The following is a 22,581-nucleotide window of genomic DNA, read 5'->3' as shown; positions in this document are numbered from 1 at the left end:
AAGTGCCCAGGTTCTGATCTGGGACTAAAACTCATGATCTTCTGGCTCAGGTTCTGTGAACTGAGTCATTCTGGCACGGAGAATATTCCGTGACTCAGCAGGCCCGAAAAGGAGGATGTCAGATCCAGATAATTTCGAGTCTTTTAAAGGCAAGATGGGGAACATAAACAACACAGTGGAAGAATTTCGCAGTGGGTCTGCCTACCCAGGGGAAAAATGTCATTCCATTCCCAGCCCTTTCACTTCCTTCTCTGCCCCTGTTAAAGGATGGGTTACACTTTAGAGGCAGGAAATTGCTTCAGAAAATTCATTTTGATGCTGAGACCAAGGCCCTTAATACTCCGGGGACCGTGTAGGTCCCCGGACACCCCGGGACCTCTCCTTGGAAAAGGCTAGAGCCCCGCCCCGCGCAGCAGGGGGCATTCCCGGGGCGGCCCGCGGGGGCGAGGAGCCTGCGCGCAGCTCCCAGCGTCCGGTCCCTCGGGTCCCGGCCCCAGGGCGCGGCCGGCTGGACGCAACGACCGACACCTGGTGGGGCGGAGATCCGCGTTGCCGCGGCCCCGGGTTGGCGCGGGGCCCAAAGGCCGATTCCAAGTGACCTCACCGACCCAGCGTCGCCCCTTTAAGGCTCCCTCCATTACCCCTTCCCCCAACCGGAGTCCTCCGGAGACGCGGAGCTAGGGGACCCCGGCGTCCAACTCCCCCAGGGCGCGGGCTCTCCTCAGCCTCCCCTTCCCTCCCGTCATGCACCGCCCCGCCGCCCCTCCTTCCCCCGCTCTCCCTCCGCCTCTCTCTTCCCCCTCCCATTCCCCGATCCCCCACCCCTTCCCTCACTCCCCGCCCACCCCTCGCGCCCCTCAAGGCCCCTCCCCCGCCGATCCCGCGCCGCGGGCCCGAGCGCGAGATGCCGCCGCCCCCGCCGCCGCCGCCGCCGCCGCGAGTCGCCCGGGCGGACGCTCAGTCCACGGCGCGAGGAGGGCGGGGGAGCAGCTACGGGGGCCGCGGGAGCTGTTGAGAGGAGGCCGGGGTTGGGCTTTCTCCTCCGCCAGACCCCACCCCACTCTGCCGACCCCACCCCCTGCTCCTTCCTCCCCGGGGGCGCGCTCTCGGGCCCGCGCTCGGAAGTCGGGGGTCGGCGCCGAGTGCGGGCTGTGTGGTGGGTGAGGGAGGCGCGGAGGCGGCGAGCCGGGCAGTGGTCACCGAGCCGCGCGGTCGTCGCCAGCGGCGCCCACTGGCCCGTCTCTCCAGTACGAGCCGCCGCCACCACCCGCCCCGAGAGTCCGGCCCCTGGGCCCCGAGGCTCAGCCCGCAGAGCGGCCTCCCCGGGACACCGCTGGGCGAGAGGAACGCGCCCGCGCCCTTGCCTTCGCCGTGGCCCAGCGCGCAGGCGGCGGGATGAAGGGCAGCGAGCCGGCCGCGCCGGCGCTGCGGCCCCGGGGGCGGCTCTGGCCGGTGTTGGCGGTGCTGGCGGCCGCTGCGGCCGGCTGCTCCCGGGCAGCCATGGACGAGTGCACGGACGAGGGCGGGCGGTCGCAGCGCTGCATGCCCGAGTTCGTCAACGCCGCCTTCAACGTGACCGTGGTGGCCACCAACACGTGCGGGGCTCCGCCCGAGGAGTACTGTGTGCAGACCGGGGTGACCGGGGTCACCAAGTCCTGTCACCTGTGCGACGCCGGGCAGCCCCACCTGCAGCACGGGGCAGCTTTCTTGACCGACTACAACAACCAGGCCGACACCACCTGGTGGCAAAGCCAGACCATGCTGGCCGGGGTGCAGTACCCCAACTCCATCAACCTCACGCTGCACCTGGGTAAGCGGTGACAGCCCTGTTCCTGCTGCTGCTCGGCAGCAGCCCAGCTCCCTGGCCATCTTCACCTCCTGGCCCAGCCTGCGGGGCCCAAACAGCCGCATGCTGGCTCTCTGCTCCCCAGCATGGGCCACACAGATACTCCCCTTTCCAACTTCTAAACTAGATCTAGCACTTAACATTCCGCTGAGGGCCAGGATGCCTCGCGCTAGCATCTTTGTTTGCTTTTCTGTTCTTTCTAATTTAACCAGATTTTCGCTTCCTTGATAATTCGCCATTTGGGCTGTTTTTGTCCCTTTTTTTCGGAAGCGTTAATCAGAAACCCGTAGTCTCGCTTTTCTCCCTCCTCGCAGGGCCATCACGGAGCGTTCTTGGATCAGAGATAGGAACGTCCACCTTCAGCACTTTTATCTTGTTTAAATGCCTCTCTCTCCAGGATTGAGCGTGATTGCTGTTTGCTCTATTGAATAAGCTAGAGAGCAAAGGGTCTCTAGTGAAGGGAATTTGAGAGTAGCAAATGCTTTTACTACCGGTATGGCCTATGTGTAACTAAAATAGAAATTCGCTTTTAAAGTTATTGTTCTTTAGAGTTGTTTAGCGGTAATTAAGGGCCACAAAACTATTTCACTGCTACTCCTGGAACAGAGAAAACAAAAGAAAGTGTGCACTCACTGTAATTTCTGGCCACAGTTTGGTCCCTGGGTATAAAGGCTCTCCTTACTGTCTTTCCTTTTACTTTGATTCAAAACAAGTGTAGCAACATGTATGAATGACCTTTTAGAAATCAGGAAAAGGATGTATAGAAAACTTTTTTGCTGGGTGGTAGATGAGGATGGACATTTTATCCTAAGGTAAAAAAATCATGTTTGGTCTAAGTAAGTTTTTCTTCATCACTGAACTATATAAACAAGCAGAATAATTCATTATTGTGTTTAACAGAGTAAAATATGTGTGAGAAACTGGCATCTGATTTGTAGAGCCGCAGTCCCCATTGCATTGAAATAATTGATTTTCCTGGTAGCTGGTAGTAATGAACTTCCAGAGAGAACATAGGGCCCAAGCCATTCTTTGGTCAAAGCCAGATCATCCTATAAGGCTGATATTATTTGAGGGTCTTTGAAAGGAATGTTTTATAGGCAAATAGTTCTTTTGGTCATGGTTTTGCATTTTTCTTTCCACTGCTCTCTGGCACATTAGACTCTATGTAAGTGTCAAGATTCCAGAGAAAGAATATAACTTACCAAAAGTAACTTGAAAAGCAGTTAAATTACTGTGGGTGGAGTAAGTTTTCGAAAAGCAGTGTTCAGCACCTTTGTAATACCATTTTATTTCTAGACAAGTTATTAGGAAGATGAACTTTTGGAAAATAAGTTCATAAAGTGAAACTCTGGGGCCCCTGTTTTTCAGAGATGGAAGAAGTAAACTGTACTTCAGTGTTTTAAAGGTGTTGCAAATGCCTAGAACCAACAGTATGTTGGAACAGGTGCCTTTCTAAGACACAGCAAGAGACCTAGGGTCTTCTAAGACATCATGGGAATATTCTTTAACTCTAGACAGCTATATGCTCTTAGGTGTTATATTTTTAAACTTGGCCAAAATTATTTTTGAAATTTATATCCAATTATTTTTGTGGAAACTTTGACTTATTAAAGTTTCTGTGTTGAATTTGGAATGCCCACCAAGTTTTACTTAATCTATTTTCAAATACTAAAAATTTCAAAGTGAAAGCATTTGCTCGATGTCTCAAAGTGCCTGAGATTCAACTGAAAATTTCAGAATACGAATCTGTTATTTAGGTAAAGGTCAGGCTGTCAATCTTGGCCTTCTGAGTTTTCTGCTGTGGGCACTGTGTAGCAAAAGGTTATTTCAGGTGATTGCAGAGGTAGTTGATTACTCAAAGATTATTTCTCTGTTACAAAGGTAAAAGATAAGACAGTAACAGTCAAGTTAGGTTGTTACTGTTGGGGAGCAGATACATTAATTTTGGGTCATGGTCATTTAAAGGTCAAAAGAAATCTCAGAGGCCAACTACTTAGGACTCTTACATGACTTTGTACCCTAAAAATGTTGTATGCTTGGACTTGTTTTTGCTGAAAAAGTCTTCTTCAGTTTTTGGTAATATTCGTGGTAAATGAAGTTCATAAAACTATGGGTTTAAAAAAAGTTATTTAAAATAGTTTCCATATGAGTATTGTGATTAACTGTGAAAACATTTACTTGAGACTTTTAAGATAGACAGTTTCTAAAAGCCTGACTAGAACTTACTGTACTTTTTCTTGGATCCTAAATGATGTCCCAGAGCAATTTGTGTGTGGTTGAAAAGGTGGAAAAGGGGAGGGAGATTTGTGTGTTGTGGGGGTGATGTCTCAATCTCTCTCTCCCTCTCTCTCTTTCTCCCCCCCCCCCCGCCTCTTTTTTAATGACAAGGATGTATGTATACATGGAAGTTATGATCTAGAACGTATAGGCAGGGCTTTATGTATCATTGTGTGTTTTGATGTTCAGCATATTCAGTTCCTAACATCAGTTACTCCATGGGCTCTAGCTCACTGTTTCCCATGAATTCAAGTACCATGACTGTTTGTGCATCTATTAAATCTCCCATCCAGTTCAAATTTCACATACCCTTAAGCAAGTGATGCATATTGTGCTTTGCCCTTACAGAGCCTGTGAAACTCCCAAGAGAACAGTGTGAAAGAAGCAGGGCTAGCCAACACTTTTCTCCCCTCCCTTTTGATGTTGAACTTTAAACGCAGTAAACTTTAAAATAAGCAAAGTCAGACTGCACTTACGTCGTTACAAGAAACATACATGTTTTGGATTAATCGTAGGTCATTTTTTTACTGTAAAAATAAAACATGACATGGTGAATTAAAACAGTTACATATAATGACTAGGGAATCTCTTCCTCTTCAGTTGCTAAGTTGGAAGAGACCACCATTCACAATTTCTCATGCAGCCTTCCAGAAACTTTTCATGCATACACATGTATATATAAAATTATGTTATTGTTTTAACTGCTACCATTTGGGGGGGTGTGGTCGGTAAGGCAGATTTTAACTGATGGCAAGGACAAATTAGATCATTGTACCATTATCATCACTTGTACAGAAGCCAGGAAAATCAGTGTGGATTCTGAAAGCAGCCATGTCTTAAGCACCATATACAGTAATCCAGGGTGCAGTGTATCCTCAGATATAATCAGTTCAAGTTGCTGTGGGAACAAGAATTGCATTTTCTGTCTGTTGTGGAGAGAAATCTCAGCCAGGCACCCTGTTCTAAAAAGAAGTCTTATTTTGCATTCAACTTCTGGATCTTTCCTAACTTCTGTATGGATTATTCATCTGCTGTTTAAAAGTTTGGCTTTTATGTTATATAATAAATCATAATAAGTTTTATTAGTATCAGTGGGATAGTTGATAGTAGGATTGTAGCTGAGGATTTGACTTTTATTAAACAGCCTTTTTAATTAACTTGATAGTCATTGCGGATGGAAACTTGGCAGGCTGGGTCTGAATCTAGAGGAAGGTAGCTCTCCCCCTTTCTGAAAACAATTAGATTAAGGAAGAAACTGCTTATAAACCAACTCAATCAAAGTTTATGGAACTCCTAAAATTTACACCAAGACCAGATTTGTTTCCAACCTCCTTCTATAAGCTTTCGGAACAGTGATTAAATGATGCTTTTTAGGTATATCCTTTTTGTGTGTCTCAATCAGAATAATTGGTATGTAAGGATACTGCATTTTATTCTGTTCCTTTCAGTGTATATTTAAAATGAAACAAACAGCAATTTTTTTCCCCAGGACAGTCTTTGCAAGGTAGGTTCTGACTGTGTCAGGGAATAGTTCACTCTGGTGACTTCACTGTGGTATTTGCACACCCCGAGGGGACACTATTTTAGTTTGTCTCACAAAGGACTGATTTACATGTTGCAGGTTTCAACTTGAGAAGTTAGGGAGCTCTTCTTTAATGGCCAGCGGTAGTTGAACGCAGTTTTATAAAGTTGCTGTTGGCTGTTTTCCTTTTCTACAATTCATGGCTTTTTCTGTAAATACCTTCTCCATGTTTCTAAAGCATTCAGAGAAACAATTTACGCGTTAGGAGAGAAGTTGGGACTATAAGCACCCCCCCCACCCCCCGCCATTATTTTCTCACTGGCCACAGTTGAGGGTTGGTTTGACTATTTCAGTTCTAAATCCTTTTAGGAAGTTGGATATGCCTTTTACTATGTGCTCCTTCCCCCCCATGCATACATTCTCATGTTACTACCAAATATTCTGCAAACATTTTTTAAATACCTACTAAATACATAGTACAGTACCTGATAGGTATGCAGGATTGAAGGTCGTGTCTTCAGAAGTTTACACTCTTAGATGGAATTTTCGTACTCTGTCGTAATGATGATGATAAATCAGGAGTGCTTTTATAATATTTTACACTTTATGAAACTTTCAGTTTATCACTGATTAGACTTCCACAACTCAGTGAAAGCAAAGATGAGGATCCTGAGGTGGTGATTTGCCAAAAGTCACAGTGGAGGTAGGTTTTTGACTCCTTAGTCTATTGCACTAACCCCTGCAACTCTTTGCTTCTTTAACAGATCTTTCAAGAGTGACTAGTTTATTCCAGGCCAGCTTTAAAATACAAGTTCAGGTACACACTCATTTAGAGATATCAGACTCCCTTGGTTTTCCTCCTTTTCCCTCTGTTCTTTTTCACTTATAATTTTGGATTCCTTTCTTTTTCATGGGACTCACTTTCCTTGAGTGAATTCCTCTTAGTCTCAAGGCGTTATTTACTGTTTGCAAATTAATAAATTCTAAACTTGTATCTCTAGGCCAGCTCTTACTCCAGTCCTAAAGACTTATTGGCCATGGTCAGTTTGGGGTGTCCAAAGGCCATGTCCAAAACTATATTCATTCTTCACTGTCTTACCCAACTCAAAGTCCTATCTCAATGAATGCACTACTGGTTAATCCTAAGGCTCTAGACCAGTTTTTTGCCAAGTCTCTCATAAAAGATAACCAGGCTTGATAGGCTCTCATCAGTAAGATTACTCTGTGTGGAGAGCAGATAGGATCCACTGCTGGAGGCAGGTCAGTTCTAGACAACTGTAACTCCACCCCTTTCTTTCCCACCCATCCTTACTACAATCTGTCCAAGATACCACTCTTACCTCCCATATCCAGCCACTGTGTCTCTTGAATCCTCACCTTTATCTCTACCTTATTTTAGCTTTCCATTGAATTTCACTTGAATTACTGCAACAGCTTTCTAACTACTTGGTGGTCTTTCTGCCGCCATTTTGCCCCTTCTGATCAAGCAGCCACACTTTGGACTGAGTAATGGTTCTAAAATGCAAATCTGATGATATCATTTCCCAGCTAAAATTCTTCAGTGGTTCCTCAAACCTTTAGGATAAAGTCCAGACTCCTTGGCATGATATACAAGGCACTTTAGGATCTGGACTGTTGTTTTAACCTCTAGGTTTATCTCTTGTCATCTTATATGCTCAAAGGGCTGCTTCTCTGGTTTGGAACTCTTCTCCTAGGTGTCACCACCTTCAGGAATTCTTCCCCAGTTTCTCTGTCTTCTACCCTTTTCATCCTTCTCCCAGGCATGGATTAGGTGTCCCACTCACACCACCCTGTAGGTATCTACCACAGCACTTATCAGTGATACATGTTTCTTGATTTGTCTGTTACCACTTCTTGACCATGAAGTCTTTGAAGACAGAGTCAGGGACTTAAGTCTTTTAATTCAGTTCAGTATAACCAACATTAGTTAATTGCTTGCCATTCCTCAGCACCATATTAATTCCTGGATGCATAGTGATTCATAGGACATTGCCCTGACCTCATGGAACTTGTGCCCTAATTGTGGAGACCTGTATCTCTAGACTGGGATGTAGGCAGATTATAGCCTACTGGCCAAATCAGCCCAGGGTTGCCACCTCTTTTTGTATGCACTGTGCAAATGTTTTTACATTTTTCATTCAACAATCAAGAGTGAAATTTTGTGACATATGAAAATCATATGAAATTCAAATTTTGGTATCCATAAAGTTCCATTGGAACACAATGAGTTTCATTTATGAACCTATTGTCTATGGCTGCTTCTGTGCTATAAAGGGATTGAGTTACTGCAACAGATACTGTATGTCTTGACCCTCAAAGGCTGAAATATTTACTATCTGGGCCTCTACAGCGCACATTTTGTGACTTCCGCCCTAGACCAGTGCATTCAGTGTTATATAATAAGTTGTAAGTGAAAGGTGTGAGCACAGAGAGCATTCACTTATCATTTTGATGGAGGCTAGAGTCTTTGTATCTCCAGTGCTTAGCAATGTGTCTGGCGTAGTGTTCCATAAATGTATGTAGAGTGAGTGAATACATGAATGCCTGAATTATAAGGAGTCCCCAGACATCGCCTGTTACTTTACATTCTCCTCAGCAATACTGTGGAGTTTGTGTTTATTTTTATCAGTGTCATCTCTCTATTTTCTTGAGACATATGCCACTGTAATAGCTAATATTAAACATGGTACATGGTTTTTTTATTTCTATAGTTTTTAAAAAAAGTTCTGAGTTAGATGTAACTGACATGGAATTGAAAGATCTGTGCGTGTCCTTTTTTGGGTAAAAACTAGACTTTTATGTGATTTGAAGTCATCTAGATAAATTATATGAGTAAGTTATCTTCTCAGATTTGAATCTCATAGTGAATATGTATTTCTGAAAATTTAATGTTAATATCGTGTGTGTTTTCTTTAGAAATGGACCTGCACTCATGTCCATTGTTAAAATACCCCCTTCAAGGATATCTTAAAGGGCAGTTGTGGGGAAAAGTTACAATGACATATCTGCCTATGTGTGTGGCATCATTTTTAGTTTATTTGATTCATTGGGGTACAATTAGAAGACAGGCATAGTGAAGGACCCTTCCCTCTTCCCTGCGGGCTAGCAAAGAACCACGTTATAGTCGTCAGGCAGATGGACGGTCATCACTTACTTGTCTAGAGTTAACGGGTGCAGAACCAACAGATGCTTCCTTACTTGTTCCTTGTTTCCAGCTGTACCTAATTGACAGCTCTACCACTGTTCTGTTTGAGGTTCAGGGAAAAGTGTCAAAGCTCAGAGCAGAGCTGTTTATTTATTTTTACTACCCCAAATTCCTGAGAACATTTTTAAAAATAAGGGATTAATCTGTCCCTTATCTTAAATTGTCAGTTTCAAAGGGTAAAGTTCCAAGATGACTGTGTGCTGGTTCTATTGTCTTGCTTAAGTTGCTTGCTTTTAGATTTGTAAGAGGACCTTGCTAGGATTTGCAAGCATCTCTTTTCTTATAAAATGATAAAAGTTAGATGTTTGCTCATTAGTGCCTAAAATTGATAGCTTGCTAAAAGTGGTTACCAGAAAACTCATTTATAGAAATGTCTCTGAGGTTTTAGAGTATTGTGCCAGACTGTGGGGACACTAATTAAGTACATCTGCTTTTCTTTCCATGGGCTCTTCCAGGAGGCCATCCTAAAATAACTGGGCCCAGTCAGCCTGGTGCCCTATGAAGCTACATATTCATGAATTAAAATAAAGCAGACTTATCTCTTTCTCAGACAATGGGGCTCTCAGATCTCTTGTGGGAGGAGAACCCTGTGGCAAGGCTGGGAGATGAATTAGGGGATTTACATGATTTCTTTTAAAACTTTTGGAGTTATATTCCCTGGGCTCCCTTCTTTTACTCTTTGTTTCCAACTGTGTGGCCGCTTCCTGTTATATGGAAGGCAACATGGAATTTTTGTTATACCCTCTTCTTTGGATTTTTGTTATCTTTTTGTTTTGAAAGTTCTTGGAAATATTGATCGAGAATCAGCCTCCTTCACTTTTTTTTTTTTTAAATTCTTAAAATAAAAAATGGAAATGGTCTTATGTAGAGTTACGGACTCAGTGAATTTTGTTTTGTGATGATAAATCACAGAGTACGTGAAGGTTTCTGCTAACCAAACTGATTCTCCATGACAGTGACTACAGAGGAGGCGCCTGTCAGTGTTCTCAGAGATAAGGTTAATGGCCAGTCTTTTAGCTCCTATATAGTTCTGACTTTATGTTCTATGTCTTGATTTGGGGGGAGGTTACATAGATGTATAGATATGTACAAGTTCGGAGCTGTATATTTGATATTTTTGTACTTCATTGTGTGTAAATTATTCCTCAAATTAAAAAAAATTAAACTTTTCAGTCAGTTATACAAAATAATATACTGGTGGTTTTGTTTGTTTCTGGTATGATTTTGGCTTAAAATGGTAGTGCACGAAATCTGAGGCTTAATCATCTAAGATCTGTTTCTCGTACTGTCTTTCTATTCTCTACCAGCAGTCGCTAGCAATAATAGGTGTTAACAGATGTTTCTTGGGTGAGTGGACAGATGGTTTTAATTGAAGTACCTGCAGAATGCTTTCAGGAAAGCATTCAGGTGAGCTTCATGGAAAGTCTCAGGAAGAGAAGTGTGGGGAATGGTGTGGGAAGAGCACCCAGGTGTCTTTGCTCTTCTCACGTACCTTTAAGCAGGTAGTGGTTTTGGTTGATGCTTTTGTGGTTTCAAGTGGTAAAATCATAGGTTTGCGGGTTTTGCTGCAGGTTTAGAGAATCCTCTAAGAATGTCTACGTGGTTGTGATTTGGTTACAATACCTGGTTTTTATATAACTTATTATTTAATTTCTGTGGTGAAATCTAAATGTTCCATAAATTACTTATAGTGTGAAGACCCCATCTTCTTTCGTTTGACATGTTCTGAGTAATGGCTTCCTCTCATTGAGCCTTTCAGAATAGTAAGTCTGAAGCTTGAATTGTGTGGCTTTCCTAGAGAAGTTTATGAAATTTTGTGAAGTATTTCCAAGTAAATGAAAAGAGCTACCTACCAAAAAGAGATGAGCTTATTGGATTATAAATCTAGTTAGTGGGCAAAGGTGTTCTGTAAATAAGGTGACCCTGGTGGGAAAATCCTTCATTTAGGGCTGTTGTAATAAGCGATGGGTGGGTAACAACAGATGTTGAAACACTCTATCTTCAGGTAATTTGTAATGTGTTTGAGGAGATGAGACAAAAACATTCACGCAGAGGGAATCAATGGGAGAATATAAGCATAGTAAAAATAATTCAATTGAAACTCTGGGACACTGAAGAGTGTAGATTGAAGTTAGCCAGGAAGAGCTTCGTGGGTCTTGAAGAAAAATAGCGGATGGGAATGAAGGACTTTGCAGGAAGGGTGAGTTGTTTAAAGATCTAAAAGTAACTGGATAATGGTGAAGGCATTGTTTGCTTTCCATGGAGTAATGAAGACATGCATGATGGGTTCTGAGAAGACGAGGATCCTGAAAATTAGGGGACAGAAGAAAGTAAATCACCTTTCATGGAGAACGCCCCTTCCTACCTTTTTGAATCCTCAAAAACAATTGAGAACTGTTGTTACCTCCTATGGAATAATCATGTGAGGTGACTAGTGACTTCTCTGAGGTCACTAGTGACATTTTCAGGTTGGAATCTAGACTTGTCATGGATAGGTTCTGCTCTTCCTAGTCTACCATGTTAGAACAGACTCCATGAGTGATAGAGAACTAGAGAAAGATCTTTAATTGAGGGGTGAAATGAAAGTAGGTTCTCTGACAGACCTCTGCTTGAGGGGCTCTGGATTGGGATCGCTGCTCTTACAGAGGGCTTTGCACTTTTTATGAAGAACAGAGGATTGTTGGCAATGGAAGAATTTTAGGTTTGGGGTACTTATGCTATAGTTTTATAATATTTAGCTCTTAATGCTTCTAGGAATTTCTAAGGAATTTATTGAATTTCTGAATGAGATCCTGGGTTTTGTCAGTGTCTACTGATAGGAAAAGTATACCATATACCCCATTTCCTGAAGGGTGGTCAGGGGAGTGCCCCCTTATCTCCTTTCTGCCTTATCCATGACTCTTTTCTGGTTGTTGAGAACTGTTGAATTTAGTTCAGTTGCTTACTTTATCTGACATCCTTAAAGATAAGGCTGCCAGGTCCATCTCCCAAGTTTGATTTCATTTCCATTCTGCTCCAAGTAAATTCTAACTCTTACATGGTGGCTTTTTTTTTTTTTTTTAAGATTTTATTTATTTATTTGAGAGAGAGAGAGTATGGGGGGGGGGGAGGGCAGAGGGAGAAGCAGACTTCCCGCTAAGCAGGGAGCCCGATGCGGGACTCGATCCCAGGACCCTGAGATCTGGGCCTGAGCTGAAGGCAGACGCTTAACCAACTGAGCCACCCAGGCGCCCCGCATGGTGGCTTTTTTGTTGTTCAAGTTTGCCAACTTTAGGTCTAATCAACCTTTTATGGATTGATTGATATGTAACTACTGTGGTCCTAGGAGTCCTAGGAGATCTCTTTCAGGCTCAGAAGTGACTCCCTTCACCTTGGTTTCTGTATGTGGTAATTTGTAAATCTCTGTCTATTTAGTTCATGTATCTTCTCTGTGTATCTATCCTTTATTTAAGTTACATCTCCTTAGTTTCCCCAGAGCATGCTGAGCTAAGGTTCAATCAGGGGATTCTTAGATACCTAATTTTTATTTGTGTTTTTTTTTGCCTGATCGCTGAAGGAGAGGTCATAGTTCCGGCTTAGAGTTTGCGTGTTGTGTTGCTGCCTCGCTACAGACTACCCCCTGCTTCTTGAACTTGAGATTCTGGGATTGGGTTTTCTTCACAGGTGTGAGTTGACTGATTACATTTTAAGTATTACTGAATCGCCGTCTTACCTTTTCTACATTTTTTTTTTTTTTTAAGATTTTATTTATTTATTTGACAGAGAGAGAGACAGTGAGAGAGGGAACACAAGCAGAGGGAGTGGGAGAGGGAGAAGCAGGCTTTCCGCGGAGCAGGGAGCCCGATGCGGGGCTCGATCCCAGGACCCTGGGATCATGACCTGAGCCGAAGGCAGACGCTTAACGACTGAGCCACCCAGGTGCCCCGACCTACATTTTTTTTTTTTTTTAAGATTTTATTTATTCATTTGAGACACAGAGATACAGAAAGAGAAAGCATGAGCAGGGAGAGAGGCAGAGGGAGAAGGAGAAGCAGGCTCCCCGCTGAGCCAGGAGCCCGATGTGGGGCTCGATCCCAGGACCCTGGAATCATGACCTGAGCCGAAGGCAGATGCTTAACCATCTGAGCCACCCAGGCGCCCCCCTTTTTCTACATTTTTTATAGAGCTGCTTAGCACACATTGTGTTTTCTGTGATACATGTGGCTACATCATCACATCTTAGTGACTAATCGTGTTTAAAGGTATGCTCCTTTCTTATGGGTGGTCGGGGGGGATGGTACCCATTGCTACATTTGAGGGCTGAATGTTGGGCTTAAAACGCACCCCCTCTTTTTTTGCCAGTTGGTAAAATACAGAAGCGTAAGCATTTTCCTCAAAGCTTTTCCATCAGTTTTCTTCCAGGAGAATGAAAGGATTCTATTTCCAAGAGAAGAGCTTCACCGTCTTTGAAGAGGGGATGGTGATATCTAGATGATATTGAGTTGAACAGCTCTTGCTGTAAGGGCTTTCTATTCTTTGGCAGGACTGGGAAGTGGTATTTTCCGGCTCTGGCAACACAAATCCTGATTAGAGGGAAGAATGGTCCGTCTGCGCAGATGTTCTCAAGAGCAGAGATCCTTTTATTAGGATCTGTTAGGATCTGTTGGGATCTGTTAGGAACTGTTGAGGATCTATTAGGAACTGTTGAGGAATAAATGAGAGTAACTTGGCAATGTAAAATGATTCGATCTAGATGTGGATTTTCATGTGAGGGTGTAGTTGCCTTGGTTTAGCAGTTGGTCTGTCCACCTGCACCTCTGTGCTGTGGTTCCTCCCCCAGTGGCTCCTGCTTGTCTCAGACCTTATTCTGATAGGACTGCTGACCTCTGTTGTTTTGGTGTCACCAAATTTTTAGATTATTGCCATTTTAATGCCAGACCATGATCTGGTAGAGATGAGCCTCCTTGGATGGGGGTGGGTGGCTGGGGATGTGAGGGGAGAGGGCAGTTGGAAACCAAAAGAACAATCGTGTACTTCAATTGATTTGGTCATATGATTGCCTTTCATGGAAAAAGGGTCATGTTCTGTGGGGTTGAGTGTCTAGGAGTAACTTTTAGAGTGGCTCTCTACAGAGTTGAATTTATAGCAAATATTTTAGGTAAGTTCATGGGATAGACAGTCTGCTGAAAACCAAATTTGTAGAACTCTACTAGATTATGAAAGTTTCTGGGAACATCTGTAATACAGCTGTAATAAAATTTGTTTACTTTATCAGGATTGCTTTAGAGGCTCAAGCTGGTTTGTTTACTGCTGTTTTCAGCATTCTTGCCACATGCCAAGAAATAAGTGAGCATCAACTCCTGGTGGAATTGGGGGTCATTCAGTTTTATGGCCATTCTAATAAAAGTTTTGGTTTTAAACTTATGTCCACTTTAAAGCTCTTATATCCTGGCACAAGACACAGATGGTGAATTCAGGGTACCAAAAGATGGACTGATTCTGGAAATTAACATACTTTCCAGATGTTTGGAGAATGTAGGCTTGTTTTCTCTGCTGCTGTTTGTGTTTTCCTTTGTGTACCTGTATCTCTGCTTTCCTGTGTTTTTATAGGAAACTCCCTTGGGGAGGGGGTGGGTATCTGCTTTTTGGTTTGGGAAATAAAATAGGTATTAATTTTTTTGCATGAAATATTTTGAATTGGCATTGCCATTTTCTGTGAGAGAAAGGAGAGGCAGCTTTGTTCCCACGAGAGGGAGATTGTTGGGAAGGGTGGGGGTGGGGCTGAGACTCTGGAAGTAGTAACTGGAAACAGACTTATTCACATCTCTAGTGACTTTAAATTATGAAACGGGTCACTAATGCTCTGAATCAGCAGACTTTTAACCATGCCTGACTAAATAGACCTTGTTTTTGAAATTCACAGCAGTGCCTAGATCCCTGCTGTCTCTTTGTCCATCCTGCTAACACACAGCTGTTTTTGTTCATACATTATTTTGTGTTCAACTGCCTGGTTACTTCCTCAGGTCCCTTTTATGGTGAATAATGAACACATGGGAGTTTTGAACGCCCAAGTGTGTGGTTATTCAAACAGGAAGTCTCAAGGAAGCACAGTAACCTTGTCAGAGGAACAAAAGATGGAACTGGAAAGGCCATTGATGATTCCAGGCTTAAAACATCTGCCAGGAAACATCTGACAATTTCTGAGATACAGACATTCTGCATCCTACAAATGGGATGGTTTATTTGGAACTTGTTCCTTTTTTTTTTTTTTTTTTTAATGCTTAGAGGATTAAGCCCTAACCCAAAATAGAAGTGGAGGCGAAAAAGGAAGTAATGTGGCATTATTGGCATTAGAAGCAGGAAGGTAGCTCTACCTGTGGGGTTGGCTGTGGGTCGTAGGAAAGAAGGTGCAGCATCTCATCTTTACCGAAAGGAGCAATGGGGCTGTGCCCAGAAACAAGTAGATGGGACTTGACAGGGGCTGCCGGAGCTGACGGGGTTGGGTGAAAAGATGATGTCGTGCCAAGCCTTTGATTATTGAGCATGGGAGGAATATGAGATAAAGAAGAATGTGGATGCTGCATGAAGAGCATGCAGTCTAGTGGGGGAGCAAGGATGTGTACATCAACAAATACACTCAGGCAAAACCAGACATGCCATAGGAGAAGGATAAAAATCCCATGCCACTGCAGAGGAGATCTGATTATAGCTGATCAGGGTAAGTGACTTCCAAGAACATTTATGCAGTGACCTTCCTGATTCCTATCAACCTTGAGATTCCTTGATTGTACGGTAGAGGACTTTTTAGAATGAGTCCAGTAAGTCCTGATTTTTAGATTAAAAATGAAAATTAAATCTGAACAGCAGTTCACATTAGGCAAGTGGGGTGATGCAAACGCTAGAGAAAGAATTCAGCTGTAGACTTAATTAAGGGAAGCGGTAGCATTCAAAGGAGTACTAGTTGTGTTCATTGTATGACTGGAACTGTGCCGTTGGAACCAGTCATCGTAGACGTGTTCACCCAGCACGGGTGCCACATCTTTTCTTGAGGCCTTACCTTTTTTTTTTTTGGCTACCTTCTAATTGTTCTTTAGAACTCATGCAAATTTCAGCTTTGCCAGGAAGACTGTGCTGATTTCTAATGCCTCCTGCCCCTCCATGGCACTTGCATTAAGTTGTTTGATACATTCATTTCTAAAAATCCATGAACATTGGGGCGCCTGGGTGGCTCAGTCGGTTAAGCGGCTGCCTTCGGCTCAGGTCATGATCCTGGGGTCCTGGGATCGAGCCCCACGTCCGGCTCCCTGCTCAGCAGAGAGCCTGCTTCTCCCTCTCCCTCTGCCTGCCACTCTGCATACTTGTGCTCTCTCTCTCTTTGTCAAATAAATAAAATCTTAAAAAATAAATAAATAAAAATCCGTGAACATTGTGCATGCCCATGAGGTAAGAGGTACTACATTGTTTTCTGTTTCCCCTATTAGACTGAGTTCATTGAGGACAGGACTCAATTTATTGATTTCTTAATTCATTCACCTAACAGCCACTTCCTGAGCACCTGTTACGGGAAAGGCCCCACAAAGTTCTGGAGACAGGGCAGAGAAGATGACCTGGAGCTTGCCTTCTGGGTGAAAAGCATGCACTACGGAGGACCTGACCCGGGGAGAGATTCATTTGCTTTCTTTTTCCCGTTGACTTTTTATCCCTAGTGAGGAACATACTACCTTTTATATAGTAGTAGGCGGCTCAAAAGTTTGCCAAATGAACAAATTCCTATTTCTCTGAGGCTATGGCCACAAAATGCAGATGAGGCTGAGAAACGGCAATTTTGTCTAGATTATCCCGAGATGGAGTTTGCCTTTTAGATAGGGCTCTTGAAATTGGACAGGTGGGATGGGATGGTTCGCACATGGTGTAGCTTCCTCATCAGCGTTGTTAGGTAAGGACTGAGGCACAGTAGCAAAGAGTCCAGTGATAAAGTAGTATAAAAACATTGAAGTTTGTTTCTCGCTCGGGTGGTAGTCCTGAGGTAAGTGGGCAGCAGGGTAGCTGTGATCCACACAGACGTCCTGGGACCCAGGGTCCTTTTATCTTCATGATCTGCCGTGCCTTAGGGTGTTGTCCTTGTGTGTGTGGTGTGGTTGAAGTTGGGTGATAGGCACTTCTGTGTTCCCGATGGGAGGATGGGAGGAAGGGCGGATGCCTAATTCTTTTTTTTTTGTATTTAATTTAATTTATTTTTTAATTTTAGAGATGGGAAGGAAGGGGCAGAGGGAACGGGAGAGAGAGAATCCCAAGCAGGCTCCATGCCCAGTGTGGATCCCTACACAGGGCTGGATCTCACAACCCTGAAATCATGACCTGAGCTGAAATCAAGAGTCAGACGCTTAACTCACCGAGCCACCTAAGGGCCCCATAATTCTTAAGACCCAAGACCCGAAAGCGGCATACAATCATCTGCCATCTGAGAGCATTTAGTCACCTGGCCACCTCATACATACGGGGGGCGGGGGTGCGGGGGCTGGAAAATGCAGCGCTGCTGGGCGGCCCTGTGGCCAGTCTCGGATCTGCTGTGGTCGCAGAGAGGGAGAACTGATTCTGGCAGATGGGTCTGGCATGCCTGCACGTCTGCTCCGCTGGTGGAGCTGCTGGCTCCAGCATCCTTTCTCTCTCAAGTTTTGGTCTTTCTGAAGCACCTTCTTTAGAGGATCTAGAAAAACTAGCAGACATGCTCTTTGTGGACCCTCATACTCTAGGTCTTCAGGAGAAGACCCGTGAAGAAAGGGGGTGCACCCTCATTCTGCTCTTCCCAGTGTGCAGCCTTCACACCCCACCGTTGCAGAGTTCTTTTATTCTGAGACGTCACCAGTGTTCATTCCCGTGGTGCCCTCTTGTAGTGAGATCTCCCTGTGTTGCTGCTGAATGTACTTTACCTGGTGGGCTCTGTCTCCGCTCCATCTTGGAGGAGCACATCCCACGCAGTATCATTAAGTCTTGATTTACTTGACAATACTGAGCATGTATGTATGTTTACCTTCAGCTGTGATGGATGAATAAAAGCTCTTTTAAAATCCAGATGTGTCTTAGATATGAGGATTCCAGAAATGATAAAACAGTGCCTGTTGTTTGTTCCACTCTTTGGTCATTTGAACATTCCGTTTTGTGCTGGAATCTTTTTAAATGTGTATTTATCTTTTTCTTCAATATGTGTTCATCGAGGTCAGGAACTGTGTTTTAACCCCTAATTAGGTCAGCAACTTAGAGCTAGGCACTTGACTTGGGGAATCATAGTAAATTTTGTCAAGTGGGTCTGTATTAACTAACACCTGCAGCAAAAATTTCAGTATTTCTACAACGAAACGTTTTCACATTTGAGGGTGATTAAAGACTGTAATGGCCTCACACTAGTTCAATTTGTGTTTTGTTGTCAGATGTTACGAAAATGCTGTTTAGGATTTTTGAATGTAGAATCACAGAGATAAGAAATTATGGACTTGCATCACATTTGATTATATAAAGTATACCACTTTTTACAGATAATGACAATAGGATTACTAAAGATCGTAAAAATTTGGCATGCAATAGGCATATAATAAATTTGTTACTTAAATAAGTGAATAAAGTCCATTTAATAGGAACTTTTATTTCATTGAAAGGATGAATTTTAACAGATTTATTCTAAGACCGTTTGAGTGGTTGGGTTATTATATTAAATGATAGAAGTACAAGTATGGCATTACATAAATATTTTTAAAAAGTAGTAGTGATTGAATTCTAACAAACAAATTACGAATTTAAAGACAAAAGTCTTTTTTTTTTTTTAAAGATTTTATTTATTTGACAGAGACACAGCGAGAGAGGGAACACAAGCAGGGGGAGTGGGTGAGGGAGAAGCAGGCTTCCCGCAGAGCAGGGAGCCCGATGCGGGGCTCGATCCCAGGACCCTGGGATCATGACCTGAGCTGAAGGCAGACACTTAACAACTGAGCCACCCAGGCGCCCTGACAAAAGTCTTTCTTTTAGTCTGTGGGTATTGGTTCATTTTTTGTTTTTGATTGTTTTGTGTAAAAATGCAGTTTTATCCCTGGTGCCTGTGTGCAGTCTTGTTAGGAACCTGGCTATATTAAAGCGATTTCATTTGAGATACTTTTTGAATTGGGAGTTAACTCCGATATTCTTGTTTTCAGAAGCAGATGATTTTCACAATATCTGTGTCCTTACTCTCTCCCTGTCTACCTACCTCCTTTTTTCTTTCTGTTCAGGTGTTTTAAATCAGTAAGAAATTGGTGTCTCTAGGAATCTTTAAAGAATCACTCATGTTGGGACGCCTGGGTGGCTCAGTCGGTTAAGCGTCTGCCTTGGCTCAAGTCATGATCTCAGGATCCTGGGATTGAGCCCTGTACCAGGCTCCCTGCTGATGAGAGCCTGCTTCTCTCCCACTACCCCTGCTTGTGCTCGAGCTCACTCTCTTTCAAATAAATAGATCTTAAAAAAAATCACTCATGTTGATGGTTATAATGGTTATAAATGACTGCTTTTGCCTTTAGGGTTCTCTATCATGGTTTTTGCTTTCTAAAAGATTATGGTGTCCTTGAATTCAAATCTTTTTTTTTCCCTCAAACTCATTGTCTTTATTTACTCAGAGTCCTTTGCTGTCACCCTATGCCTAAAATATATCCCATTGTCCTCTGGGTTTTATCATTCCAGTTTCTTTTGGAAGGAAATTGCCTTCTCTATAAATTCATTTCAGCATTCTAGAAGTATGATACAACAGTACGTATTGTACCACCCAGTGATCATACCACCTTGTTCTGGAATCTTTTTAATGTGTATTTTGTTTCTTCATATCAGCTCATTGGAGAGCTATATTTTAAACCATTAGGTCAGGAACTTAGAGCTAGGTACTTGACTCGTGAACTCATAGGCATTTGAATGTTCTTCGGGAGACCATGGCTTTGGAAGTGTTTGAAAGAGCTATGTTTACTAATCTTTGGAGAAAGACCACAGAGCTGTTTTCTCAAAATTTAAGATATCCTGTGTGGACAGTAATAATAGAGGACCTGTCCATTTGTTCTGATGAACTTTCTTTCAACAACAGGAACATAGCTGAAACCAACCATAAAATTGTTTCATTTTAAGAAGCCTCCTCTTCCTTTCCAGGATCCACAATGCCAAGTTAAATACCTTTCTTTTTTTAGAATACTAGAGTTTCTCAGACTGAGACTTTTTAACAGTTTCTGTTTCACCAAATATAAAGTCCTATAAAGTAGGTGTTTAAATTCCTTCTTCCTGTCTTTTGAAGGCTATTACAATATAATACTTCTCTTTTAAATACTTAATACTGATTGTTAGTGAACCTAGGGACTATTCCTTTAGGTAGGAAATCCTGTTGTCACCTGTCCTAGTGGTTCTCAAGTACTCACCAGTGATAAATGGAATCATCTTTGGAGGTTTTTTGTGTTTTGTATTGAAATACATATGGTCAGCTGCGGATTAGTATGAAGTGTTGTTTTGTGTTTATAGGTAAATACAAGTTAAAATAGATAATTACATTGTTTGTGCAGCAGATAATTCTGTTTCAGTGCACAGAAATCCGGAATAGAAGTGAAAACTTCTCTGTGGAGTGATCAGTAACTCTAGGAGCATGTCTATCCAACTTATCCACCCCAGGTATCCACTACCCTCGACTTTGTGTTTTATCCTCCTGCTTCTAAAAGAAAATAGTTTGATCATCCCTAGACAATAAAAATGGTATATTCTATATACTCATCTGCAACTTGCTTTTTTCTCTCAGTGCATTTCCAAAGTGTAGTTGTAATTCATTCATTTTCATTCTTGGGGGCATTTTATTAAGTGATTATACTAGAGCTAATTTATTGATTATCCTGCTGATGGACCTTTTTGTTGTTATCATGAATAATGTTCTGCAAGCATTCTAACGCATACTGATGTTTTCGTGCAAGAATCTCCATAACTGAGTTGGTGAGTCATAAAGAGTATCTTCAGTTTTATGAGATAATGCAAATTGTTTTCCAGAGTCATTGTGCTGGTTTCGATGCTCACTAGCAGAGTTAGTAGGCTGTTGATCCACATTTGTGTTGTGAGAATTTGTAAATTTTACCTATTTGGTGATGGAAAGTTGTTTCTCATAGTGGTTTTATTTATAAGGGTAAATATCTTTTCATGTGATTATTGGTCTTTCATATTTCCTCTCCTGGAAAATGTCTCTTCACATTTTTTGACCATTTTTCTTATTGATTTGTAGAATTCTTCATATATTCTGGATACTAATCCTTTATCAGCTACATATTGTCCATATTGTCTTTTATTTTCTCTGTAATATCTTTTAGACAGAATTTCTTAATTTTAGTGTGATCGAATATATCAGTATTTTCTCCGGTAATTATGTGTCTTATGGAAGAAATCTTTCCTATGTTTTATTTAATTTGCCTTTTACATTTAAGTTCTTAATTCACCTGAAATTCATTTGAGTGTTGTCTTTATTTCTTGGGCTGGTCCCTTTTAAACTTATTTTTCTTTTTTACAAATATTCTAGCTGTCTTTGGGCCTTTGCTCTCTCATGCAAATTTTAGAATCAGGTTGTCAAGTTCCTCACTGACCTCTGTTTGGATCTTGATTGAAATGGCATTGACTTTATACATTCTTTTGGGTTGAACTGACATCTTGATAACATTGAGTCTGTCCATGAACATAGTATAATTTAGGCCTTCTTTTTGAATTCCAGTAATGTTTTATAATTCTTTCTCCATGAGCCTTGCCTTGTTTTGTTAGATTTATTCCTGGGTATATTTTTTTTGTTGTTGCTATTTAAAATTTATTCTAAATTACTTTTTCTAACTGTTGCTGGTATATAAAAATGTAATTGGTGTTTGTATATTAATCTTATAACCATTTGTTTAATTTTCTTATGCTAATGATTTGTCTTTAGAGTCTTTCTTTTTTTTTTTTTTTTTTTAAAGATTTTATTATTTGTTTGACAGAGAGAGACACAGCGAGAGAGGGAACACAAGCAGGGGGAGTGGGAGAGGGAGAAGCAGGCTTCCCGCCGAGCAGGGAGCCCGATACAGGGCTCTATCCCAGGACCCTGAGATCATGACCTGAGCCGAAGGCAGACATTTAACAACTGAGCCACCCAGGCGCCCCAGAGTCTTTCATTTTTACATGCAGACAATCATCATCTGTAAATAATGACAGTTTTGTTTCTCTTTACCAATTCTTAACTCTTTTATTTTTTCTTTGTTGATTAGAACAATATACAAAGTTCCTGTTAAACATTCCCCTTAAAGTACTATGATTTTACAAAAGCTTTGCTAGTTTGATAGATGAGAAGTGCTTTTATTTTAGGTTACAATTCTTTTGTAATTGTAGAGGCTATTTTTTATTTTGTTGCATAATATTTATTTTTGTAAACTGCCTCACTTCCTTTTTTTGGAAAGAGATGTATTAATAAAAAATTTTTTTTAGTTTAATTTCCAACTTTTTGCAGTTAAACCATTTTAAGATATGTTTTGGGTATAGGTTTTAGTGTATTAAAATAGCTCTAAAATATTAAATGTAGTCATATACAGGTATTGCTCTTTGGTAAAATCAGTTATCAAATTAGTTGCTCTTCATACTGTTTGACATGATAAGTGGTAATTTGAAAAACGAAAACATTGCTATTTATAAAATTCACTGAAGATTTGACTAGTATATTTGTCTCCCTAAAGAACA

The 22,581-nt window shown here is 42.0% G+C and overlaps 1 protein-coding gene across 1 annotated transcript in view; it reads left to right on the top strand.

The window, feature by feature from the left end:
* Positions 1-899: 899 nt before the first annotated feature.
* LAMC1 (laminin subunit gamma 1) overlaps positions 900-22,581 on the top strand; it is a 124,382-nt gene continuing 102,700 nt past the window's right edge. The window contains exon 1 of the mRNA XM_036076391.2: positions 900-1,810. Coding sequence (XP_035932284.1) covers positions 1,396-1,810 — 415 coding nt within the window. The 5' untranslated portion in view covers positions 900-1,395. The remainder of the gene's footprint in view (positions 1,811-22,581) is intronic.

Source organism: Halichoerus grypus, chromosome 7 (assembly GCF_964656455.1).
Source record: "Halichoerus grypus chromosome 7, mHalGry1.hap1.1, whole genome shotgun sequence".
Lineage (NCBI taxonomy): Eukaryota > Metazoa > Chordata > Mammalia > Carnivora > Phocidae > Halichoerus > Halichoerus grypus.
The sequence above is the reverse complement of the archived record's forward strand: the minus strand, read 5'-3'. Positions and strand labels throughout refer to the sequence as shown.